General features: G+C 46.5%; 10 protein-coding genes across 10 annotated transcripts; 2 read left to right on the top strand and 8 right to left on the bottom strand.

The window, feature by feature from the left end:
* Nucleotides 1-203: 203 nt before the first annotated feature.
* On the bottom strand, nt 204-2,395 carry N7483_003399 (phosphotransferase family protein; the record flags this gene model as incomplete). The annotated part of the gene is made up of 3 exons (XM_057086836.1): nt 204-1,092; nt 1,203-1,637; nt 2,385-2,395. 3 exons carry the CDS (start codon nt 2,393-2,395, stop codon nt 204-206), a joined length of 1,335 nt encoding a protein of 444 aa, XP_056946665.1.
* On the top strand, nt 2,394-3,512 carry echA (enoyl-CoA hydratase echA; the record flags this gene model as incomplete). The annotated part of the gene is made up of 4 exons (XM_057086835.1): nt 2,394-2,535; nt 2,594-2,727; nt 2,841-3,387; nt 3,463-3,512. 4 exons carry the CDS (start codon nt 2,394-2,396, stop codon nt 3,510-3,512), a joined length of 873 nt encoding a protein of 290 aa, XP_056946664.1.
* Nucleotides 3,513-3,621: 109 nt separating this feature from the next.
* On the bottom strand, nt 3,622-5,053 carry N7483_003397 (PAS domain-containing protein; the record flags this gene model as incomplete). The annotated part of the gene is made up of 3 exons (XM_057086834.1): nt 3,622-4,568; nt 4,651-4,947; nt 5,047-5,053. The coding sequence occupies 3 exons, from the start codon at nt 5,051-5,053 to the stop codon at nt 3,622-3,624; spliced, it is 1,251 nt and encodes a 416-aa protein (XP_056946663.1).
* Nucleotides 5,054-5,548: 495 nt separating this feature from the next.
* N7483_003396 (putative MFS alpha-glucoside transporter) lies at nt 5,549-7,413 on the bottom strand (the record flags this gene model as incomplete). Its single annotated transcript, XM_057086833.1, has 2 exons — nt 5,549-6,937; nt 7,018-7,413. 2 exons carry the CDS (start codon nt 7,411-7,413, stop codon nt 5,549-5,551), a joined length of 1,785 nt encoding a protein of 594 aa, XP_056946662.1.
* Nucleotides 7,414-8,225: 812 nt separating this feature from the next.
* Nucleotides 8,226-9,890, bottom strand: N7483_003395 (transferase family protein; the record flags this gene model as incomplete). Its single annotated transcript, XM_057086832.1, has 1 exon — nt 8,226-9,890. One exon carries the CDS (start codon nt 9,888-9,890, stop codon nt 8,226-8,228), a length of 1,665 nt encoding a protein of 554 aa, XP_056946661.1.
* Nucleotides 9,891-11,150: 1,260 nt separating this feature from the next.
* Nucleotides 11,151-15,420, top strand: N7483_003394 (P-loop containing nucleoside triphosphate hydrolase protein; the record flags this gene model as incomplete). The annotated part of the gene is made up of 4 exons (XM_057086831.1): nt 11,151-11,345; nt 11,426-13,836; nt 13,979-14,071; nt 14,124-15,420. The coding sequence occupies 4 exons, from the start codon at nt 11,151-11,153 to the stop codon at nt 15,418-15,420; spliced, it is 3,996 nt and encodes a 1,331-aa protein (XP_056946660.1).
* A 222-nt stretch (nt 15,421-15,642) lies between these two features.
* Nucleotides 15,643-17,155, bottom strand: N7483_003393 (serine hydrolase domain-containing protein; the record flags this gene model as incomplete). The annotated part of the gene is made up of 4 exons (XM_057086830.1): nt 15,643-16,462; nt 16,525-16,786; nt 16,845-16,964; nt 17,011-17,155. The coding sequence occupies 4 exons, from the start codon at nt 17,153-17,155 to the stop codon at nt 15,643-15,645; spliced, it is 1,347 nt and encodes a 448-aa protein (XP_056946659.1).
* Nucleotides 17,156-17,302: 147 nt separating this feature from the next.
* On the bottom strand, nt 17,303-17,566 carry N7483_003392 (uncharacterized protein; the record flags this gene model as incomplete). Its single annotated transcript, XM_057086829.1, has 1 exon — nt 17,303-17,566. One exon carries the CDS (start codon nt 17,564-17,566, stop codon nt 17,303-17,305), a length of 264 nt encoding a protein of 87 aa, XP_056946658.1.
* Nucleotides 17,567-19,718: 2,152 nt separating this feature from the next.
* Nucleotides 19,719-21,598, bottom strand: N7483_003391 (uncharacterized protein; the record flags this gene model as incomplete). Its single annotated transcript, XM_057086828.1, has 5 exons — nt 19,719-19,970; nt 20,031-20,819; nt 20,886-21,137; nt 21,200-21,453; nt 21,517-21,598. The coding sequence occupies 5 exons, from the start codon at nt 21,596-21,598 to the stop codon at nt 19,719-19,721; spliced, it is 1,629 nt and encodes a 542-aa protein (XP_056946657.1).
* An 855-nt stretch (nt 21,599-22,453) lies between these two features.
* N7483_003390 (DODA-type extradiol aromatic ring-opening family dioxygenase) lies at nt 22,454-23,465 on the bottom strand (the record flags this gene model as incomplete). The annotated part of the gene is made up of 4 exons (XM_057086827.1): nt 22,454-22,758; nt 22,806-23,190; nt 23,245-23,384; nt 23,447-23,465. The coding sequence occupies 4 exons, from the start codon at nt 23,463-23,465 to the stop codon at nt 22,454-22,456; spliced, it is 849 nt and encodes a 282-aa protein (XP_056946656.1).
* Between the last annotated feature and the right edge of the window lie 368 nt (nt 23,466-23,833).

Here is a 23,833-nt window from a genome sequence, read left to right as displayed (position 1 = left end):
CTCGGAAAACAAACTGCAACCCAAGTAGGAAAAGAGGTCTACTATCTACAACTGACGTCTCTTTACGAAGATCGTGATCCCCAATCCAATAGCCAGTCCAACGAGAGCACCTTGAAAGAAACCTCTATTTAAAATATTCATATCCTGAGCCAATGGTGGAGTTAGTGAGTCATGGGTAAATAAAAAGATTAATGACTCAGGTATCATACCTGTGGAGCTGGGTCGCCCTTAACTTCAGGTATCGACTGAAGTGGCTCCTCTGCTTCATAGCTAACACTTAAGTCCACCCCAAGCTCTTTGTAGTATTCCTGGAGCTGTTTGATTTTTGATTGAACGAAATCTTCTCGTGCCTTGTAAATTTCTGGTGTTGTTGTAACCCGATGAACTCTCTCTGCTATGCTTGACCTTGGCCCCCAGCAATATTCATCGAGTAAATCCCAATATATGAGATCAACAGTAGACAGTGCATGTAAAGCAAGTGCAAACCATGCAGATTTATTTTCAATAGACTGATGCATCCGAACTGAGAGGCGGGAGTTATGTTCAGTCAATCCATGAGTTTCCTCTCGAGCTTCTAGTGCTTCCAAGAATAGCGTGGCCTTTGGAAGGAACTCTTGGAAGAAGGCTTCAGCGCCACGTTGATTGGCGATCCGATGAGGCCGCTCTAGGATTAACCACCAAGGAATACTTCCCGCGAATTGAGAAGGGGCTGCATAGCTGAACTCCCAGTCAATAACACCCACAATCCGAAGTGAGTCATCCACGAGAATATTGCCAGGGCGGAGATCATCACAAAACAGCTTGAAAGGACCACAGTCACTCGGAGGGATAAAATTCAGCGCGATAGCTTTCATCAACTGACGACACGCATATTTCTCTCTGCAATCCCTGGAGCTGTACACACTATTTTGCTGCTGTTCAAGGTGTGTTGACTGCAGATCCAGAAGGGATCCTATGTAATCGACAGAGGTTTGATAAGTCCTTTCTGGCATACAGTCATTCAACCCGCAGGTTCGTATTAACTCGTTCATCTCCCGAGTCAAGGGTCGTCCATCAACAACTGGCTTCCCCGCAACGCTATCCTCACCAATGCTACCAATCTTGTCAAAGTCGAGCTTTCAGAGCTGGGTAGAACTTCCGCCACTTCCCCATATAGTGTCTTGAGTGTCTCAAGGTTGACAGCAGGGTCCAAAACCTCATACTTGTCAGGGCGGTCTTTTGATTTGATTAAATCTGCCATATTCTTGCCATCAATCCAGGTCATGAGAATAAAAGGACCCAGGCCAGTCGGATTCTTATCGCCCATTCCATAAGCGATGACGCGCGGTACAGGAATCGTAGTTTCTTTGGCAAGATATTGCATCAACCATGCCTCTCTTCGGACCTTCTCGTCGAGAAACATGGATTTCCCAGGTAGGGGAAATCGAATTAACCAATCTTCCCCTCCATCATCCCAGTTGACTCGGAAGCTGAAGTTGAATGACCCGCAATGCATGGAGACCAACATACCGTCATCTCGTTGCCGATAGCGATTCGCGAGCTCGGCGATTTTGAGGCCTGATCCAGAAGCCAGCTTCACTAATTCCTGTCGCCGACTATCGATGGCTTCGAGGGCGATATCATCGAAATCCATGCCGCTCGCTGAGACGACGCTACGGAGTCTTTTGTCTCGTAATAGGGGTGTTCACGCCCAATTGAGGCTCTTCCCCCCCGGATTTGAAATTATTCCGGGCCGGAATCCCCTGTATGTGCCCGGTCCATTTCGAGTTTTTAGTGGTCAAGGGAGGGTACGAGTCATGCCAGCACGAGGTGGTGGCTATAATACTGCCATCTAACTCACTGCCCCGCTGTCATTGGATGGATCACTTAAATGGACTGTTTGCCCAAGTTGACTCATGTGGCTTGAGCTAGGGTGTCCCATTCTGCAATAGATATTGGTTGACAGCCCCGGTGAGTTCAGACTATAGTAACAACCCTTGGAAGATAATCAATCCCATTTCACTTGGAGCTAAACCATATCGGGTTATGAAATTCATTCCGCCAGGTTACACGTGAAATGCAACTCTTACCGCTTTTAGAACATCCAAATTGATACTTACAAAAAAGTGTTGGTTGAGATAATAGAATTGTAAAGGGAAAGTAATCCAAATTACACACATATGAGGTTTTCATTGCCCGATATAAATTATTCATGAGACTTGACTAGATTCGTTAACGTACATATTCCAAGGTTCTCATACATAGTACGTAAGCCTTATACCTCGGGACGGTTAACTTCGGCGCTCGCTCGGTACTGCGGGGACTATCTACATCATCCCCATAACCTCCCTTCCTAGCTCTCCACACTTTCAACATCATCCCGGAGTACCTTGACAATTACTCACAGATTCACCATGTTTGCCCGTCGCTGCGCCCGCCTAGTCTCCTCACAGACATCCGTGCCCCTGAATTCGTTTCTTTCCCGTGCACGGCCCTACTCGATCAACTCATATGAACACATCCTCACCTCGAGCCCGAAACCTGGCGTTGGTTTAAGTACGATCGCTTCAACCAGATGGGAAAATGAAAATGAAACCCAATTGACTCCATATAGTTACTCTCAATCGACCAAAGGCTCTAAATGCACTTTGCAGCCCTCTATTCACCGAGCTGAATGATGCGTTGAGCAAATATGACGAGGATAAGGGTATCGGCGCTATAATCATCACTGGAAATGAGAAAGCTTTTGCAGGTACGTTTAACTTAACTCTATCAGCACCAATTTCACATAGAACGAAAAGACACACTCCAAAAATTCCCAAGTCAGACTCGAAATAATCTGATGTCTTAACACCTTCCAGCCGGAGCCGACATCAAAGAAATGGCCCCCCCTCACCTTCTCCTCCGCATACACAAACAACTTCATTGCCCCCTGGTCCCACCTCGCAAACAATATCCGCAAACCCGTTATCGCCGCTGTATCAGGATACGCTCTTGGCGGTGGCTGTGAGCTCGCACTCATGTGTGACATCATCTACTGTACTAGCAATGCGACCTTCGGACAACCTGAGATCAAGCTAGGCGTTATCCCCGGCGCCGGTGGTTCGCAGCGTCTTACGCGAGCTGTTGGGAAGAGCAAGGCTATGGAGTTAATTCTGACTGGAAAGAACTTTAGTGGGAAGCAGGCTGGGGAGTGGGGTGTTGCGGCGGAGGTGGTCGATGGTGGTCATGCTGAGCTTTTGGATGTTGCGCTTAAGACGGCTGAGACTATTGCCGGATATAGTCGTGTGGCGACTGTTGCGGCGAAGGAGGTTGTTAATAAGAGTCAGGAACTTTCTTTGAGGGAGGGGATTGAGTATGAGAGAAGACTATTCCATGGACTGTTTGGGAGTCAGGATCAGAAGATTGGTAAGTTTATTATCTATTTTTCATTGGGTTATTGTAAAAATCGCTTCATTGGAGTTATGGCTAATTCCATAACAGGTATGACTGCTTTTGCTGAGAAGAAGAAGCCTGAGTGGTCGCATGAGTAAGAGGAATACCCGATGGGCTCATACTGCTGATCATATCCATCAGCACTAGTGTAATGCAGATAATGGTCTTTAAAGACTAAAGAATACATCAATAGTTCCTTCGGAACTGTCACTCCCAGTTGTTACGGCCCGCCGCAGCTTCATTCTTCCAGTTCTCATCTATCGTCGCATCTGCGGGCTGAGAGGCACCTGTTGGAGTTCCACACTTGTACTGCTCAAGAGATCGGTTAATGCCGATGATACCCCAGGCAAAGACAGCAACATCACGAATCGTATCCATGAGATTGTGCGCCTGAGGACCACTGGAGCCACCTGCTTTAGCACCGGGTTGGAAGCGAGGCATTCGGAAAGTGTGCGCAGAGGTACTAGGAGTGTACGTGGAGGGAGCAGAGTGATCGTCCCGGCAAAGAGTAGTCTGGGCTTCCGGAAATATTGGACCTGGAACAGTGTTCTCCTGGGCATGGGACGGCGCACCGTAAGAGTAGACCGGTTCCAATGCCCATGGTGCCGCAAAGATTCCATTAGAGTAGACCGGAACGGGCTGTGGTGGTACTGTACCACTAGTGGGGATAGGAGAGCGTGCCCGACGAAGAATCACAACGAGGCCATCCGAAGTACATGAAACGACTGCTTCCAGCTCCAAAGGTGGGTTTGGGTCTGTGAACGCGGCAAGCCCATGGCGACCCATTTCCGGATTCTCATCTTGCATGGGATTTCGGAACCAAAATCGCAAGTATGCGATCGAGTCGTTAGCTTTGGCACTTTCCAGGCATCGCACGGCATCCCGCAAACATGCTTCTTGGATACAGTAGAAAAAGCTTTTGGAAATAAGCTGGTCCGGGCTCAGTCCAAGGATCTCTGACACGCCTCTAGTAGCGTACATGATGGTAGCTGTGCGAGTAAATCTATTCACGAACATGGCTGCACGTGGCTCATGAAGTGGCTCAGATAGACGCTGCGAGAATTTGTTGGAAATGAAAGTCAGCATGTGGTATCGTGGGTCGTTGGGAGATGAGTCGAAAAGCTGGCTGACAATGGGAGCATCGACAGCTCGTTCTAGATATACAGTTAGTCATGTACCCATGTTGGTAGAAACCTGACATAGAGGGATGATAGAGAGAATTGGAGAAACACATACTTTGAGCGCCTTTCCCACGCCCATAAATGGTGGTACTTGCGATCAACACATCGTACACAACCGTAAAGACACACTCACACCCAACCCACGCCCCATTTTTGTGCCGAATCGAACAATAATTCAGCACGGCCGCTTTATCCAGTCGTACACCCCGACCATGGACACTGCGCGCAAAGGGAAGTTCTTGGGGATGAAAGTACTCCCAGCATGAACGATTCAGCACCTCATGTGGCTGGTAGCCAAGTACCACCTGAATGCTATCAGAGGCGTACCGAATCGAGGCATCGCGCGAGAGATCTGACCAGCCAGTTAGTCCATTGGTAGTGCAATAAAGTTATAAGCATGCAGCTATATTGGGCGTTCTGGTCTGAGAACCCTGTGAACGGTCGGGCATACTTGCCATGGATTGTAATGAATGTGGTGTCCATCCTGCAGAAGAGTGGGACCCCCACGAACCCCGCGTGGTGGAACGCTGAGATTTCTGACTCGCGCACTGGAGATTACTCTCCTTGCGTCAATCTGTACGGGAAAACAGGAATCCCCGGATTTTGTGGTTTGCAGAAGAGCACTTGAGTAGGAGCGGGAAATGATCGTACTGACTGCGGGAGAAGGTGTGGTCCAACGGCTGTCAACCGTGGATCGCGGGGGCTAGTATTAGTGTACAAGGAAACATTCATTAAAACTGTGATTACTAGCAACCTCTACATTAGAAAGTTAAGTAGTAGTGATCAACATTCAATAAATCATTTTGTCATTCTTATTATGTGGATTAAAGCTAGATAAAGAGCAATGTAGTATGTACATCTCAGAAGGTCATATCGCTATGTCATGCATGTGGGTAAATGATGCGGACAGCGTAAATAAAGATCTCAAATCATAAACATGAGACATGATCGCATTAAGCTAAGCCAGCGTTCTTCTCAGCTTGGCTCGGGTCATTGTTGGTGGTCTTTCGCGTCTTATAGTCATGGACGACTCCTCCCTCAATAGTCTCATCGAACACCTCAACCTTTGTGGTCGCAAACTTGCGAGCGCTGACCTTGCGTTCAAAGAGCACATCCAGCTCTGCAAAAGAACGACCAGAAGGCTCGGGGATACGGAAAAAGGCATAAACAATGCAAAGGAAGCAGCTGCCACCCCAGAAGAAACCGGCATAGTTGCCCCAGTTCCAGGCAGTGGGATTCAGCATGTAAGGGGTGATAACACCACAGACGATAGCAACAACGTTGTAAAGACAACGTCCGAGGACAACAGTCTTAATCTGCAGACGTCGTGTGGAGACCTCGGCAACCAAGGAGTAGCAAACGGTTCCAACTGTCAGTTGATAGAATAGGGCCCAAACAAGCATCATGCAGCCAGTAGCCATGGAAGCCTGAGTCTGGTGCGCCTCTGGAACCAGCCCAAGGAATCCCATGACCATAAGCATAGTGCAAAGACCGCATAGTCCATATACGATCAGGGTGCGACGACCAACTCCCATAGCCATCAAGGCCCAAGCACCAAATGTGCCGACAATGTTGATACCGTACTGGCCCATGGCAAATGAATAGGAGCTGGAATCAGATAGACCAGCCTGCTCCAAGAAGTAAGTGGAGTAGTTGGAGAAAGAGTTGCCGGCAAGGTTTTGGAATGCCCAGGCCATACACACAATCTCCGTTCGGCGGAGATCAACACCCTTAAAACAATCCAGGTAACTGGCGCCTTGGGTGATCTTGGCTTCCAAGGCAGTGGTATGAACCATCATCGAGATCGTTTCATCGGCATCAAACTCGGAGTCAGCTTTCTTGTTCGTTAATCGTTCCAATGCGCGCTTCGCATCTTGTGTTCGGCCCTTCCGAACCAGCCACCAGGGGGACTCGGGCGCAAGAGCGATTCCAATGAAGAGAGGGAGAGGCCAGATCCACTGCAGACCATAAGGGATGCGGTATGCCCACTGATCCTCTCGGCCAAGCATCGCCTTAATCACACCGACTCCAATCAACTGGCCAATTCCCCAGCAACAGTTGACGTAGGTAGTCAAGTATCCACGCAGGGCAACAGGGCAGACTTCGGAGGCGTATGTGACGGTCAACGTCTGGAAAACACCCCACGGAATACCGCAAAGAATTTCGGCAGCCAGCAGTGACTGGATGTTTGGAGCTGTGAAAAAGATCGCAGTCCAAGCCGTCACGAGCACAAGACACGCCATGATTGTATACCGGTATCCAAATCGCTCCGAGGCCCAACCGTTGATGAATAAACCGATGATTTCGCCGCAGTAGGCACCGTTACTGAGACCTGCTTGCCACTATAGTGAGTTAGTATCTTTTTTGTCCTTATCTCAACAAGCTTCCCGGGCGACGAGACTCGGGGAAGATGTGAACTTACCCGTGCCGGCACCTGATATGATCCATCAGACTGCAATTGACCGTATTTCTGATTAAATGTATCGAATCCATAAAAGTTGGTGACCAAACTGATATCGTATCCCTCCATGACAATGCAGGTGGAAATGAAGATACTCCACGCAACAGCCTTGGGGTACAATCTGATACCCTGCATCAGAGTCATATTCTGCTCCTTCTGGGTAGCAGCCATGGCACTTTGAATGACTTTGGTCATTGAGGAATCCGAACCAGGGCCTTCTGTTGAGTGGTATTGTTGAAGGTCATCATCCGCACATTCTGTGGCAGCCGGTGCCTTATATTCCACCCCGCTCGAGTGACCAGGAGCCAAAGAATCTCCCGCCGAGAGGGAAGCCCCTTGCACGTTGTTTTCGGCCATCGTGGGAACGGCGTAGAGTGCAGAGGCCCAGGAGAGGGAATGGATAAGAGGGTGAAGAAGGGGAATGGGGCGAAGAGAGAGTTGCGGGCGAAAAAGGTGGAAGAGCGGAGACTTGCGGAGGTAAAAGAAAAAAACTGCGGTCTCCACCCGTGGAAACAACACTCTCAACACTCTTTCAGGGGCTGAATCTTCCCTTCAGAACGTTGAAAGCCAAATACGAGAAACGAGCCGGTGTTTCTAAGGTCATAAATTCGCGGATTGGGCGGATTAGGTCTAGATGAAAAATTTCGGCGATCACGGAGCACTTTTAAGGGTATGGGGAAGATTCTTCCTTTAAGTCGCCACTACGGAGACAGGTTACTCAGGTACATGTGGCTACCCTTACCAGTTACACTGGTAGTTCCTATATAATATCCGCAATTTTTCAATGCCATCCAACTTTGGAATTCTTCAGATATCTTTCATTCTCGGAGAATATTCTAAAATCTATGGAATTCTTTGACCCCTCACTATTTCCCATGTGTGGCGCAAGTAGCCGCGGGCCCTTGCATACAAATGCCGCATTCGGCGGACTTCAAGCTGGCCCGAGCGTGGCTGCGTGGGATTGATGTGACATCTGGATGTAGATCGCCTATGTTTACGAGACTAGAATTGATTGTAGACCAGATATGAGTACTATTACCGTGAGAAATTCCGGTGCGGTCTACTAGCACTAGATATAGCAGTTGTGAAGAGGACAGCATAGATCCAAAATAAAAATATTTCAAGACTATCACTTTTAATAACAAAGACTCCTATCAAGGATCAAGGGTCTATTTTTCACGCGGGAGAAGCAGTGGATCCTCAATCAACCGCTCCATATCTTCCGTTCGAATATGCAGGGAGACATCAACACCATTATCAGTCCAGCCTCCACCAAAAGCATCAGTGTTTCCGGTAGGTGGCGCCTCCTTGATCAAAACGCATCCATCCAGATCAGCAATCACCCCTTCTGCGTATCGAATATGAGGGAAAGAGTGTAATCCAAAATCAACCTCGTAAATCCCAGCACGGGCCCAGCTCGTCACAAGAAGATGACGCGATCCCAGAAAAGCCTGCCAAATTCGTTGCGGGCAACTATCAAATGCTAAGCTATGCAAATGGGCAGCAATAGAGGTGGGACGGGCCATCTGGTTGATAGTCTTGCGAATCTTTAGCGCAATCGAACGCGTTCTTTCCTCTGCAGAGATCGTAGATGATGCAAGCTGGGTTCCGGTCATTTCGATGTTCACCATCATACTTGGCGATCCAATGAAATCAGGATCAAGGTTGAGTGCAGGTCGGAGTCCAAGTGTGAGATCACAATGCATGATACCTGAGTCCTCACCTTGCTTGCGCGCACGAGTAACGCAAGACCAGATGTGTGCAAGGATGGCGTCATGGCGACTGATTCTAATGACACCGCTCTCATGGGGACTTCCTCTGATAGCGTCTTTCCAGATTATCTCCACTTGTTCACGGGTTAGATGCACGATGTAGTTCGATACAGGTGACTTGGAGTCCCATTCTGACCAGGGCATTGCGTCGCCGATCGGTTCGATATTTTGGCTTCTGTATGGTTCGGGGATCACTGCTTCCCAGGGACAGCCTTCTGTTGAGATCCACCAGTCGTACCGATTTAGAGGTAGGCTTGCGCATTGCTTGAGGATTCCTGGATCGGGGCCATCTGCATTGATGTCTCCTGCAGCCATAGAGTCTATTTGATCGGGCTCGAAGATAGTATCCAGGACTGGGGCTGGTGAGTTGGAACCAGCAAGTATCCATTGACTGATACTAGCCCAATCCTTTGCAAATTTCACAAGTGAGGAGATGTCAGAAAGTGGGTGTCCAACCTTTGCCGATAGTGCGAATCCCCCACATGTAAGTTGAGTCACCTGAGCAGCCATCAAGGGAGCGAGCAAGCCGGACTTATCTGGAGGGCTTGGTCGGGAAGCATTGGCGATAACAGTTTGAGGGCTTAATTCATGGAGAGAGATAGCTTGGCGATTGTATATCGGTTGATCTCTTGTTCTCAAAGCAGGGCATAGGATGTCAAGAGTTACCGGGCTTTGTGCAGTGATGAATTCAACCCCAGGGTCTGAAGTTGTACCGTAGTGAACATAAACACGGCCGTAGTGAAGGGCATGACGAGGAAAGTCGGCTGTTTCCTTGTTTATCTGAGAGCGATCAAGTGTGGTGATACTCTTTAAATGACCGGTCCATTGGGGATACGCTGACAGGGTAATCTCGAATGACTTGCGGAAGTGATCGAATAGGCTGAACCCATCTCCTGGAAGATCAGGTTTCTCACACAGCCAGATAGCACAGGAAGTTGAAAAGTCGACTGTTGTAGCATCAACTAATGACAGCACCGTTGTCTTCTCAGTGGGCTTTGTAGCTGGGAAGAGCCGTTCAGATTTGATATGATAGATCATTTGGTGTGCAGTAGTGGAACCCATGGTGCCGAGATTGACTGTTATCGGTTTCCAAATCCCAAGATATCATGAAACTCCAGAGAATGACTTCCACGGAAGATATGTGCCTTTATACCCTTTCACTATCAGGAAAGAGTGACGGTCTAGTTCTCCGAGAAGTAACCCCAAGTGGCATAGATACCACCGATAACCTCGAAGGAGTAAAAAAAGGGCTGCTAATATTTTCTTGGCAAACTATCAAGTAATTCTATTATGCTAATTTTTTGAAATAAACTATTATTGGGTTTGTACGGAGTAGATTTGGCTCAATCAAATGGAATAATGACAATGGTGTCCGCCAGTAAGACGTGCTAGCGGATGTAGCTGAGCCTAACATTATGACCAGCTCTGACTCAATCTGAGCAATCATGAAAGGAATTATGCTGCGCCACAAATCATTCTGAAGGACCCTCTCATGAGGCAGTATTAGGGGTTGATTGGAAGCTGTGTAAGAGGACCTAGGATTTTCCATGTCTGAACTCCGAGTCAGTGGACCAGCAGATAACCGAGAAGTGACAATGTGGTAACACCATCGGGTCTCGCGTACAATGGCAAGGCTATTCCGTTATCCGATTGCATATCATGAGTATTAATGCAGCGAATAATCGAGCACGGGTGGTGTGTGACCCTGTGAATTGCAAATGATATGTGGACACTATGGGCACAACACACTGGATTTCTTGAACCCATTACACAAAATCTCGATTTCAAATGTCGAGACTTGTATCCTTCGAACTTGAATAAACTCATGATATCTTGATTGAAAATCGATTTTGCGGTGTAATCATCCAATGGTATTAAGCCACCCCCACTATTAGCCCCTATATCCCTATTCAACTCCATCTTGAGTGTCCTGCACTTGAGTTGACTATACGAGTATTTCCATGGCGATAAAAATGAAAAGCACCAGAACTAACGTCCAGATGTCTAGAAATTGAATATTATGAGAATCTAGTGTCATATTCCATAATTTAAAAATAAAATGTGTCTTTAGTTCTCAAGCATATCAAGATCCCGATTCCCGACGGAGGTCCGCGTAAGGCTCCGAGTCCGGGATTGACTCTGGGATTGAGATTGACTCGGGGCTTGACTCGATGTTCAGTCAACTGCAATAAGATGGAAAGTGACCCAGGCATTTTTATTGTCAATATGTACAGGCACTCGACTTTTCAACTGCCTGAGAAACTGAATGGTGCATTTCCTACGGAGTGTACTTTCACTTTTCAACAAGAATCGACATAGATCATGTATTCTGACAAGGATGGTGCCGCGTCAAAGGAATCGGAGACACAGTACCAAGCCCAAATCCGACCCTTATTGTTCTTGACATCCGTGTTGTCTCTTCTGGGATTCTCGGTAGCCGCTCTGGACGGCCAGTATGTGAATGAAAGCCTGAGGCTGTCATGGTCCAATCCAAGTGCATTAGCGCAGCTTCTGTGGGTAGGTCGTCTTTCCCTACATCCATTGGAAGTATAAATCCAATATTTTGATGGTAAAAGTTTCACTAACTCAAAATTTAGCCTCTTCTCTCTATCCACAGCCTTGCCCTGTATTGGCAAACTCATCCACCAGCGCTGTGGTCCGCTGCTTTGAGAGGATCACTTCTGGCGATCTTGATTGTTGCTGTCCAAATCCACGCAAAATACTTGGATCCCGATGGCTCTTTTTGGGACTTGTCAGCCGCTTCCTGTGAGCTGTATTTGGCCTTTGTGATCGCATTTACGCAACTCTTATTCCCACGCCGACCGAATGTTTTCTCATCAGACGGGAAACCCATAGATCGTGAAAGCAGTGTCTCAGTGTTGGCAAGATACTCTATGCAATGGTGTGAAAATGCTTTGGCCATCGCCGGGAGTGGTGTTCGAATCGACCACCTGCCTCGTTTGAATTGGAAGACTCGTTCGGGGTCTCAGCCACTGATAACACTGTCCAACATATCGCTATGGAATCAAGTTCTATCTGAGCGTTTTTACGGTTTCGCTCTACAATGGACTTTGATGTTAGTACGCTCAGTGATCACCTTTGGTGCGCCCTACTGTATTATGCAGCTTCTGAGATGCCTCGAAGATAACAATACTCCAACCAACACCGCATGGATATGGTTGATGGGCATCACAGTGTCTTCCATAGCGGACACTGTGCTTCATTACCACATGGCATGGATTCAATGGTCGGAGATGGGAATTCCAGTGCGCGCACAGCTTATAATGGCAATCTTCTCCAAGGCATTGCGATGCAAAGATACCAAGCTTGCTGGGGATAAACCAGAAGCCACCAACCTCATTTCCTCTGACACAGTCTCATTCAGCAAGTTCACAGCTGTCAACTACATCTTGCCTTTTTCATTTGTCAGGTTTTTTCTTTCCATACTGTTTCTTCTGAGACTTCTTGGTTGGAAAAGCACGGCAGTGGCTGTAATCGTCACGGTAGCAACGGTGCCTATTCATAAAAGAGTCATCAACCAAGAACGGGTGGCGAAGAAAAGTTTAGTTGTCGCAAGAGACAAAAAGACCAGGACCACCTCAGAGGCTCTGCATGCCTTACGACAGATCAAGTTCTCGGCTCTGGAAGCACAGTGGGAAGAGCGTATTGAAGTATGTCGCCAAGAGGAAATGAAGCACATACGCCGAGCCTTCATCGCAACCAATATCCGATCTGTGTGGAAGGTTGCGTCGCCATTTATTGTAGCTACTGCTGCCGTCTTCACGTATGTGTATACGGAGAATCAGATGTCATCCTCTGTCATCTTCCCGATGATTGAGTTGCTGCCTCATCTTCAAGGCACCCTGGGTTTTGTTCCAGTGGTTTTCCAGGACTATTTTGCTGCTCGGGCAAATGCGAAACGCATGGAGACATTTTTGAGAGCGCCCGAGTTGCAGAAAACGGTGAATCCTAGTCCAACCGATAGTGTCACATTCCAGGATGCTTCATTCGCTTGGCCATCAGATGAAGTCAAACAACCCGACGGTTCGGCTCGTCGGTTTATTCTCCAAAATATCAGCCTGAAGTTTCCAGTTGGAAAGCTCAGTGTTATACATGGAGAAACAGGTTCAGGAAAGAGTCTACTCCTTGCTGCGATCATTGGGGAGATAGATCTTCTTAGCGGTTCCATCGCCGGACCGTCATCAAACCAGCCAGTTGCATTTGTTTCGCAGACTCCATGGCTTCAGAATGCCACTGTGAGAGACAACATCCTGTTTGGAAGCAATTTTGATGAAGTCAGATACCAGAAAGTTCTTCAAGCTTGTGCACTTGAACCCGACCTCGCTGCTCTGCCAAAAGGGGATCAGACACATATTGGGCTTCGTGGGGTCAAACTTAGCGGAGGGCAGCGAGCTCGAGTGTCCTTTGGTAGAGCTCTATACTCGAAAGCCCAATTGCTGGTACTGGATGATATTTTCTCAGCCCTTGACACTCATATTGCAAGAGAGATATTCACTGCACTCACCAGTGAGCTTTGTGAAGGACGCACTCGAATCCTTGCCACCCATCAAGTATCCCTGTGTCTCCCGAAAGCAAGATATCTTGTTGAGGTGCATAATAACACGACTCGAAGTGCTCAAAATATTGCATTCGAAGAGACAGCTGTGAAAGGCGCGGAGGTGCGAGTGACTAGCGAGGTAAACGCACCGCTGGAGAAGCCAAAGAAAGCCGCGAGCACGAACTTGAATGTGAGACCAGCTCGAGCATTCGCGCAAACCGATTTGGATACATACAAGGACTACTTCACAGCTACGGGAGGCTGGAGCTTTTTTATCGTATACATTACAGGTATAGTGAGTAAACAAGCCGTGGCGGCACTGACAACATGGGCGCTGGGTCAAATCAATACAGCAAGACCAGGATCGACATCGCGTGGGCAGGCAGAGAACAGCTTGCAGGGTCATCTCCAATTCTATCTCCTTGGAACCGTTTTGGCCGTTGTCTTGGAGTGCGCGTTCAATGTTCACACGTTTTCAGGATCCTTTCGTGCATCCCAGACCCTCTTTCGCAGAATGACAAGCAACGTTCTCCGAATGCCTCTCCTATGGCTGGACAATACACCCATGGGGGGATATGCTGAAGAGATTCAGCGCAGATGCAAGGCAGGTTGATGATGCATTACTGCAGGTCATGTCGGAATTTGTCAATTGCCTCATCAGAGTAATGATCGTGCTGGGCATTGGGTATGTTTCTTTCGCCATTATCAAAAATTGGGCTCATCACTGACTGAACTAGAATGTATAATTCCGTATACACAGGACTTTTGACGGTCGTTATCTTGTACTGGTGCTCCCAAGTCGGCAAAGGATACATGAAAGCCCGGACGCTTGTCAAACGTGGTGAATCCGAGAGTAACGCCGAGATCTTAGAGTTTTTCACTGCTTCTGCAGCTGGTGTCTCAACAATACGAGCTTTTGGGGTAGTCAATCAGTTTGCGGATCAAATGCATCGGCGAATTGATGACCTTTCAACAGTCAGACGACACTTTTGGATTTTCAATCGCTGGCTAGGTCTCCAGATGTCTCTCGCAGGTATATTCTTCAGCACCGGAACTGGCATCATCCTTCTGCTATCGAGATCAGTGATTGATGCGTCTCATCTCGGATTTACTCTCACATTTTCAATGGGCTTTGCTCATGCGAGCTTCAGCTCAGTCAATACCTTTGGAATGCTGGAGACCTATATGCAAGCCGCCAACGCGATAATCTCATATTCTGAACTCAAGACTGAACGACAAGGCGGCGACGACGTTCCGACCGACTGGCCATCACGAGGGGAAGTTCAGGTCAAAGAATTGAATGTCGCATACTCGCCAGATCTTCCAAAGGTCCTGAAAAATGTCTCATTTTCTGTGGGGGCTGGTAAAAGGATCGGCATTGTCGGTCGGACAGGGGCTGGAAAATCATCTCTGACCCTTGCACTTCTCCGCTTTATTGAGCCTCTGTCCGGCGCAATCTTCATCGACGGTATCGATATTTCAAAGATTAAGTTGGAATCTCTTCGGTCTAGGATTGGCTTCATTCCGCAAGATCCTGTTCTGTTCTCTGGTTCCATGGAGTCAAATCTAGATTACTTCCACCAGTTTCCAAAAAACAGGTTAAACGAAGTACTGCGACGTGTCGGTCTCCTTTCAGAAGATGAAAATAGGAAAGCAGGCTCATTTACGTTGGAATCTCAGATCAGCGCAGGTGGAGGGAATATGTCGCAAGGTCAAAGACAGCTTCTTTGCTTGGCAAGAGTCTTGTTGAAAGACCCGAAGATTGTCATTCTCGATGAGGCAACTTCGGCTGTTGATGACAAAACAGACCAGGAGATTCAGGACACGATTCGAAATGAGTTTAGTCGAACCCTTATTGTTGTTGCCCACCGCTTAAGGACAGTTGCATCCTTTGACCAAATTGTTGTGATCGAAGATGGTCGTGTTGGAGAAATCGGCAGTCCGGCAGAGTTGTTGCAGTCCAAGGGCTTATTTTACGATCTTGTCCAGAAGAGTGAAGATAGAGATGTGGTCACCAGCATTGCATGTCAATAGACTTCAAGTGAGATATAATCAGAACATTTTCATACCAGTATTCCGAGTGTTTCGCAAAATTACTCAGACCTCATCCTACCTAGCTGAGTTACTTGGCATTGCATCAAGCCAGTATCAATTTTAGTGAGGTAAAACATGTAATAGACAAACTAAGAAGACCAAAAAAGCCAGCAACCTGTCAGTCAACTTAATGAACATCTACTACTCGAATCATGAATACAGTTACTGCTTGGTCAAAGTCACCCTCAAGGCCCTTGGTTGAATCGAGATGACTTGGCCATCTTCATTGACCTCAAATAAAAACTCATCAAGACCGACATTACCGTAAATAACGCCATCAACCAGCTGCCACGAGTGACAGGAATTACCAATTGGGCCTTGAAAAGCAGTTGGGGTGTTGGTGTCTGCAAGGCTACGCATAACAGCTCTGAAGCTGATGAAAGTGGAACCAGACTCTACTTGGTGATCGAGAGCTGTATAATAAAGGCGCACGCTGACATCGGCGAGAGTAGGAATCTGGTAGAAAACTTGAACTGTCTGCAGCACATTTACCCCGTCATTTATCCAAGAGGTGACGCTTATACCTGGACCAGAATCAATAGCCAGCGCGATAGAGGAATTAGTGTTAGGGGCTGTGTTAACGTAGGTCCCAGTAAACTTTTGAGCTTCATCCTTGGCAGCCCCTTCCAGTGCACGGATCAGATTTGTTGAGAGCAGATCACTGAGTCTGGTGAGAGTATCCGATGCCAATGCGGGATTTGGACCAGCCACAAGCACGGAGAAGCCGGCATTATGATCTGGTGAAAGAGCCATGGCTGCTCCATACGCAATAATGTTACCCATTTTGGTAAAAAGATCGATCGTTCTTCCTTCTTGGAATGAGAATATTTCCCAGGGCTGGCCAACTGCGAAGTCGAGAGAGGATGTATGAGATATCGGTTTTAGCCAGCGACGAGTGACTGCGGGAGAAAGAAGGGTATTTGAAAGTATCGAGCGAGAAACCGTGCTGAGATCGTTTGCGGAGGAGTAGAATCCGCCGGCTCTGTAGCAAATGCGAAATGATTAGCTATCAGGTATTCAAAAGTGAGAAGGAGAGGGGCGTACGGTGCCTCTTCGCCAAGTGGAAAGCTCCAATAACTAGATGCCTCTGTCCCAGGAATAACACCATACTGTGCATCAGGAGGTAATATACTTGATTTGGAAAGATTCAAAGGTTTTATAATAGCATCGGAGAGTAGACTAGCGAAGTTGCTGTTGGTGATTTTTTCTAGTGCGTATGCGAGAATCTGGAAGGCTGCGTTTGAGTATGCTGGCGAATGGCTGGTTGGAAAAGTAGGATGGCTCCTTGGGAGACCAAGAAAGAGCTCTTTGAAGTGTCAGAACTTGAGGATTGCTTGAAGGTAGAGTCACTGAGATGTACGTACCACTTCTATTGCATGTTCCACTGGATACACATGCAGGGATTTCAGCAGCCGTAAGAGCTGAAAATCCCTGAGATTCCAATGCATATAGTGGAGTCGTAGCGGCCAAATCGTTCAAGCCGTCTAATCAAATTATTATTAAATCATCAAGTCAAAGTATCAGACTCACAGTCTCGAGCAATCCCTGCCATCTGGCCCGCCAAATCCCCAACAGTTATTTCTCCCCACTGTGCAAAGTCAACAGTGTCCTCTGGCTTTGTTATATTCCGCTTTTGCTGGTGGGCAACCCGCCGAAGCTCAGGAATAAAATCCATGATTGGCCGATTAAAGTACCTGTATCCATCTGCGCGGAGCAGCCAGAGATATACAGTTCAGGCTTTTGATATACTCCCGATACGGAAGACAGTATCACCATCGATCTCAGTCACACCAACAGATGCTTGACGCGTCGTTGGTGAGGTTTAGTAATATGTAAAAAGCGGATTCTCTGCAGAGCCCTCTGTTGAGAATATTTGGATCGCGAACGAGGTTGTGTTAATAGTACCATCCGATGGAAGAGCAGCATTGAGAGTGGAGGTAATGTTGTTCGTGGCGGCATTGAATATGCTATTCTGGTGCAGATGAGTAGGCGGAGGATATTGAGGACCATAGAAGGGACAATAATTGTCAATGGCCAATGCTGTCCCTAGCAGCATGTAGCCTAATAATGATTCGAGCATCGCCATGTTAGCTTTAAAGGAAAGGATGATATTTTATGTCAGAATTGAAAGCTCAGTTCAAGTTTTTGGAAGTTGAGTTCAAAGAATCATCATTCAAATCATCATATTTGGAACCGAGCAGCCTTTTAGGTTTATAGACCAGAAATAAGCTTCTCATATTTCATCTAGGATAATTCTCGAATGCCTCTTAAATGCTGCTTCCAACGCTGGTACGCCTTAAAGCGAAATGCAGGTCAAAGAATCTTGAAATGTTATTGATCACATGGCAAAATTTCAATAGAAACGAGGAAGAGTCACACATAGTATATAACATGGATTAATTCATATTATGAGCAGTTAAGTGATGCCAGTCTATGTAACAATTCGAAAATATTGGATTCTTGGTCGCGTGACTCGAAAGAATTAGTAGGCGGAAGATAACCTTGGGAAAGTGAAGCAAAGTATTCAAGATTTCATCATAAACATCTGAGTTGAATTTGTGTTGTGTTTTTTGAATTCAAGTATGTTATTACTTGTGAAACATTGAATATGAATGAAAATGCAAAGTTGGTTGGAGCTTGGGGTCACAGTTCATTAGGTACGCATACAGGTGATCTTGAAGTTTCAGTAGTTGTTTTTTCTCATTAATAAGAATATTGATCACTGCCCAGGTGCCCAGGTGCTCCCAGGTGGCATATAGCCCAGCATAGTCCTACAGTATGATTTTTTATCCTTTCAGACATCAAAATCTATCCATCAATATTATCATGCAGATATTGCAGGGGGAGCCTGACTCGCTCAAGTTTGGGATAACTATGCCACAGCTTTCACGGCGGAGCTATTTTTACTGGTCACCTTCCAAATTTGGAAGTATCTTAAGCTGCAGCCTATTAATGACGAGATTATTCTTGTAGCAGTAATAACGCCGGAATCTCGGAATCTTGGGGCCATAAAGAGCACTGAGAAGCTCGAAAATTGGAGTGGGTTAATTCCTGAACTGCTTCAAGTTTCTTGTTTTCAATTCTCAAACCTGGAAAATCGTAATAGATGATAGTAGGAGACATAATGTGCACAGTTTTAATATCGTTATTCAAAGCCCATAGACTCCCAAGTTAGGAGCCTGAGGCAACATTTTCGATATTGGGCTTCCAAGAAATTCAAGAGTTCACATGTGCAAGTTGAAGTTTTAAACTGAACTGAAAACAGCAAATCGCATTATTGATACACATGTGCAGATCTTTCTTACTACCCCAGTTGGCAACACTCAAAAAGGGAACCTTGATATCATACTGTATTCCTTGGACACATAGTATGGCTAGTCTCGGAATTGATCTAGCTCAGCACAGGAAAAATCACTTCCCCACAACATATGGCCAAATTTCAAAATCCGCTCGGTATTCTCGGAGTTTGGACATCAGATGCGGGATAGTTGATGCTTTTGGGACCACTTTCTTAATTAGGCAGTAGATGTCGGGACCACTTCCAAGGTTCCGACAGTCATTATGTGGGGGCCCCCATTGAGTGCGAATTCTTGGTACAAAGTCCTTCAATTTGATTTAAGCAGTTAGATGCAGAATATTGTCAATTGACGTTCATAAATGTGGATTTACTTTTTTCATATACCGTAGACTGACAACGCGTTCAATGTTTCTACCTAGCCTGATGTCCTAACACTGGCATAAGTAATTCTCATCAAGCTTGAGGTAGGTCACATATTAGTAGTGCCTGATTTATTATCTAGAGAACGAATTGTCCCTACATAATCCACATGCATAAACATTTGAAATTTGAACAGTCCAAAATCCTCCCGAGCCCTGGAGGTCAACTCCATTCTTCATAACCTTAGAACCCTCAAACCTCCAGATGTCAGTATTACTAGTACTTTTTAGCCGGTTTTCCTTATTTCTAGAAATTTAGTTCAACAATTTCTGCTGAAACAGAATTCAGAACTATATTTGGGAGTAGACTATTCGAATATCCAATTTATTTATTTGTATTAACAGCAGCCTGAGAGGGTTGCTGACATACTAAAAAGCATCAAGGTCAGATGAATAAAAAGATGGGTTGACACTTCGCCTTCAGACTGGTAAAATCACATCGTTGGTCCGTATCAGCATGTAAGCTAGCAAACAAACAAAAAGTTGTTCAGGGGTGCCAATGCTTGTTGGAGCTTCAAGTTTTATTCGACTTTGCCAGACGTGGGAACCAAATGTGCTGTAGCGATCCGAATTCTTTTACCGTAGACGAAAAGAGGAATGGTAAGTAGACCGAAAATTCCCATGAGCATACCAAATATCCCAAATGGCTCATTGAAGCCATCTGCAGTAACCCAGTTACCCACAAAGAAAGACCATGCAAAGCTGATGATTGCACGCAGACTGGTAATGATAACGAAACAGTCACCACTAATAGAGTGGTAAGATTCAATTAACTGAAAAGTAGAACAGAGGTTAGACTTGCTTGGATCAACGTAATATGAAAATCTTCTTACATAGTTGAAGCCGATAGAAGGAACTTGCATCAGACCGAAGCAAATCATGCCAATGCCAAACTCCAACCCAATCCATGCATGAGGGCTTCCTGTGGCAGCGCTGAATCCGAAAGCCCAGATACCAGCTGTTGCAAGGATCAAACCAGGGATCATGGCTGGTAATCTGGTCTCTGGCTCGCTGAGACCATTCGTTTGACGATGGGCCTGACGCTTGACGACAAAGTCGGAAGTAAAGAACGTGGCGATAACACCAAGGACAGAACCAATCAGCCCTCCAATACTGATCAGTCCAGCCTTTGCACCCCACAGATAGGGTGGCTCACTGACAAATATCACAGCCATAGACTCGGCAGCGGCTACTCCACCCACCAAGCCACCATATTGCAACATGATAATCCACACACTCGGAAACATCAATGTGCGCCAAGGACCAATGAACTCATGGATTATGTTTCCACGGTACATGCCGACTTTTAGACTGCGCTTGAATGTGAAAGGAGCATAGCTTGCAGTCTCTACAATGTCCTCCCCTCTGTGAGTGGTTGGCTTCTCCTCTGTTGAATCCACAGGGTCTAGACTGGTAGGGTCTGGCAAATCTTCGTCATTTGCACCGTTCACGCGCGGAAGATAGAGAGTTTCAGGTTGAAAGAAGAAGGTGAAAGCCAATCCAGCTAGAGACATGATCACGTTGAGCCATTGCGTCCAGCGCCAACCTGCCTCCGCAGCAATATAGCTGCCGATGATAGCTCCGATGATGGAGCCGAGGACAAGGAAAACAGTGTACACTGCCTAGAGGTACTAGTGAGAAGTAATTCTTCTATTTGTAAGGAAGACCAAAGAAGTGGGAGATCTCACCATGGCTCTTCCCCTTTGATGGAGAAAGAAAATCTCGCCAATGACAGTGGGTGATACTGTCTCGGATGGGCCAATGCCAATACCCTGAAAGATTCTAGCCCCAACAAGACTCCCGTAGTCGTTGGCTTTGGCACACCATATTGATGTAAGTCCCAAGATGAGAAGACCAAGTATGGTCACTGTTCTTCGTCCAAATATGTTCCCTAATGGTACCCAGAAGATATTGGAGCATCCCATCATCAAGGTATTCACCTAAAGTTAGAGCATCAAATCAGACCGATAATAGTTTGAGTTTGCTGACATCAGAAACCTACCGCAAGTGCACGAATTAGTTTAGCGTAGGGAATTGTTGGAAATGCGATTTCAAGGTAGCCAAGTGCGCTAGTGAGGGTGGTGGCTACCACGTTCCCCACGAAGGTATAATAACATAGTGACAACAATACCATCACCTTTCTCCATGTTGCCCAATTCAATGGATCGGCAGGATCGGCACTTGGCTTGGGAATAAGTACAAGAATATCATCTTGATCCGTGTGAGTCCCCAATGCTGATCTTTGTAGTTGATGATCTGAGCAAAATGAGTATATGATGGGCCTTGTAAACAAAGAACGAAAGAATTGGGATCATTTACCATAGAGCTTGGCAGTTCCAGGCGGATGAGCTTTTTCGACTTCACTCTTCTGCAATGAGAACGCGAATCTGAATCCACTCATTTCAATGATGATAATGAGAAATTTGCAATTTGTTCGAAATCAACATGTGACTTTCAAACCCCACAGGAACCTGGATACTTATGGCCTGAAACCCCGCAAAATGGAGGACCCGCAATGTGGAGAGAAAATCCGGGGTAGATTCCCGATCGAAGGGTGATCTTTCGTCGAATGGAGCAAGCCAACTTGGGAAAGGGCAGGGAGGGGATCTTGCTTTCCAAATGAAAAAAGAGACGGGAAAGTGGGGAGATGATGGGAGATGTTAATTCACCAATAACACACCAGATTTCTGTGTCGAAGCTCTCAATTTTCACACCTATTCTCGCCATTATCATTATTCCTCCTATATCTTTCAGTCAGTCCTCTATTCACCAGGTTCTGATACTCCTACACTTCTCAGGTACCTATCGGTGATCCTGTGTCAACCTCTATTGCCAGTATAGGTTCCTGCACGGTCTACAAGAGTGTAGAAAAATAATATGTCCTGATATTACGCAAATCATCGGCGCTTAGTCCTCTGCTTAAGGCAGTCTTGGCCTCAAGATACCTCTGCCAGAATGCTGATGGTACTTCAGATGTCACTGGCAACAGAGTAACACATTCTTTGCTACACCCCTGTGCTATAGTTATCATGCAACCGTTGTCATTGATGGTTATTATATGCCCTCGTATGATTATTCCACCTATACTATTCACAATACTAGAGTACACATAGGATTTGATTGAATTCGAGTATTTCATGTATCACATCTCTCTGTTCTCTTCTTGGAAGTTTTGTGAACATCAAGGGTCAATTCAGGGGATATAGGAATTGGGGTCTAGTGACAATTGAATTTCTATGCGCAATCTCTTCTCCCCTTAGGAGCTAGGACCATCGTTTGACCTAGGCCAGTGGCCTACAGTAAATTGTGAATTGCACATATTTGTCAACTCCCATGTCTCTGCCATCAGCCTTCCCTTGCTCCCGTTGTCGTCCTCGCTTCCCGCAGCCCCGGCCACGAATAGGGTTGCCATGTAATGATCATCCGTAGCATGAGCATCACGGAACTGAGGGTGTTTCATCAGCCGTGTCAAGGCTCGACGCAGAGACGGACCTGAGTTGTTAACAAATGCGTCTTCTACAGCCTGTCTGAAGTCCATTGCCCATTCCTCAGGGGAGTGGGCTGCGCAAAATTGTCGGTATGTCGGAGCATGGGCCCCCAGATATTACGATAGAGGTTGTGGACCGCACCACCTGTACCAATCAACAGGTAACCCTGAGAGCGTAGTTGACGAAGTGCAGTCCCAGCTCGTACATGGAGATGCGGGTCGTATCGTAGGTTGTTTGAGATGATGGTGGTGGGCGGACACTTGTTGGGGAACATGCGAATGAGAATCAAAAAGATATCATGGATCCATTCCAAAGTCTCATTGGCCGAGACTTCAAACCCGGCGTTCCCCAAGAGTTCCATGCATATTTCTCCACCCTCAAGGTCGGGTACCAGCTCATAGTCCACGTACTTTGAAGGATGAACGTATGCAACCGGTTGCTTCACGGGCTTGGGGTTCATGGATATTTCGATTCTGTCAGGCCCTTTGCATGCCCAGTGCGCACCCTTGGGAGGATTTCTCAGTAAATTAAAAAAGGATGATGAAGAGTTTACCCTTACCATCATGACCACGCCTTTGATCCCCTGTGCCAGAGATTCATCGCCGCACTTTTTCCAATAGTCTGCTGATTCGGACTTCTCGCCCAGCATCATGGTTGAGCCATGGGAGAAAAAGTGCACGGGGGACGGGCCCCAAGATTCTAGACACAATTGATCAGCTTTCCAAATAGCGATAATCCAACATAAGTTTTAGGCGCTTTACCTGAGGTTTTGGTTACCATATTGTGGTGACCAATTCACCTTTGTTGGTGTCTAAGGAGGTGGCTATTTTTGGTCCAAATATTTGGAGCTACGGCCCGGAATTTTGAACGATATTCAATCCCTATTGCCCCTTTCCCTAGTGCTAATAGAAAAGACATATTTACCTGTAGCATGTGGGGAGTTGTTAACTTGTTAACACATGGGCATCGGGATTGAATGTGGGGGAGAAACCTCAGGCAAAATTACGGTATTTACATAACCTTGTAACACACGGGCTTGGAATTGGACAGTCCCCACAACTTTGGAAGCCCCATGAAGTGGCATGAACCCCATTATGCCCAATTTGGGAATGAGTTATCCCCTCGTGATTAGATTGAATCACCAGAGC

The sequence above is a fragment of the Penicillium malachiteum genome (genome assembly GCF_028827825.1).
Source record: "Penicillium malachiteum strain IBT 17515 chromosome Unknown utg000002l:1.0-8849297.0:1.0-8852440.0, whole genome shotgun sequence".
In the NCBI taxonomy this organism is placed as follows: Eukaryota; Fungi; Ascomycota; class Eurotiomycetes; order Eurotiales; family Aspergillaceae; genus Penicillium; species Penicillium malachiteum.
This window is presented reverse-complemented; position numbering and strand designations above follow the sequence as displayed.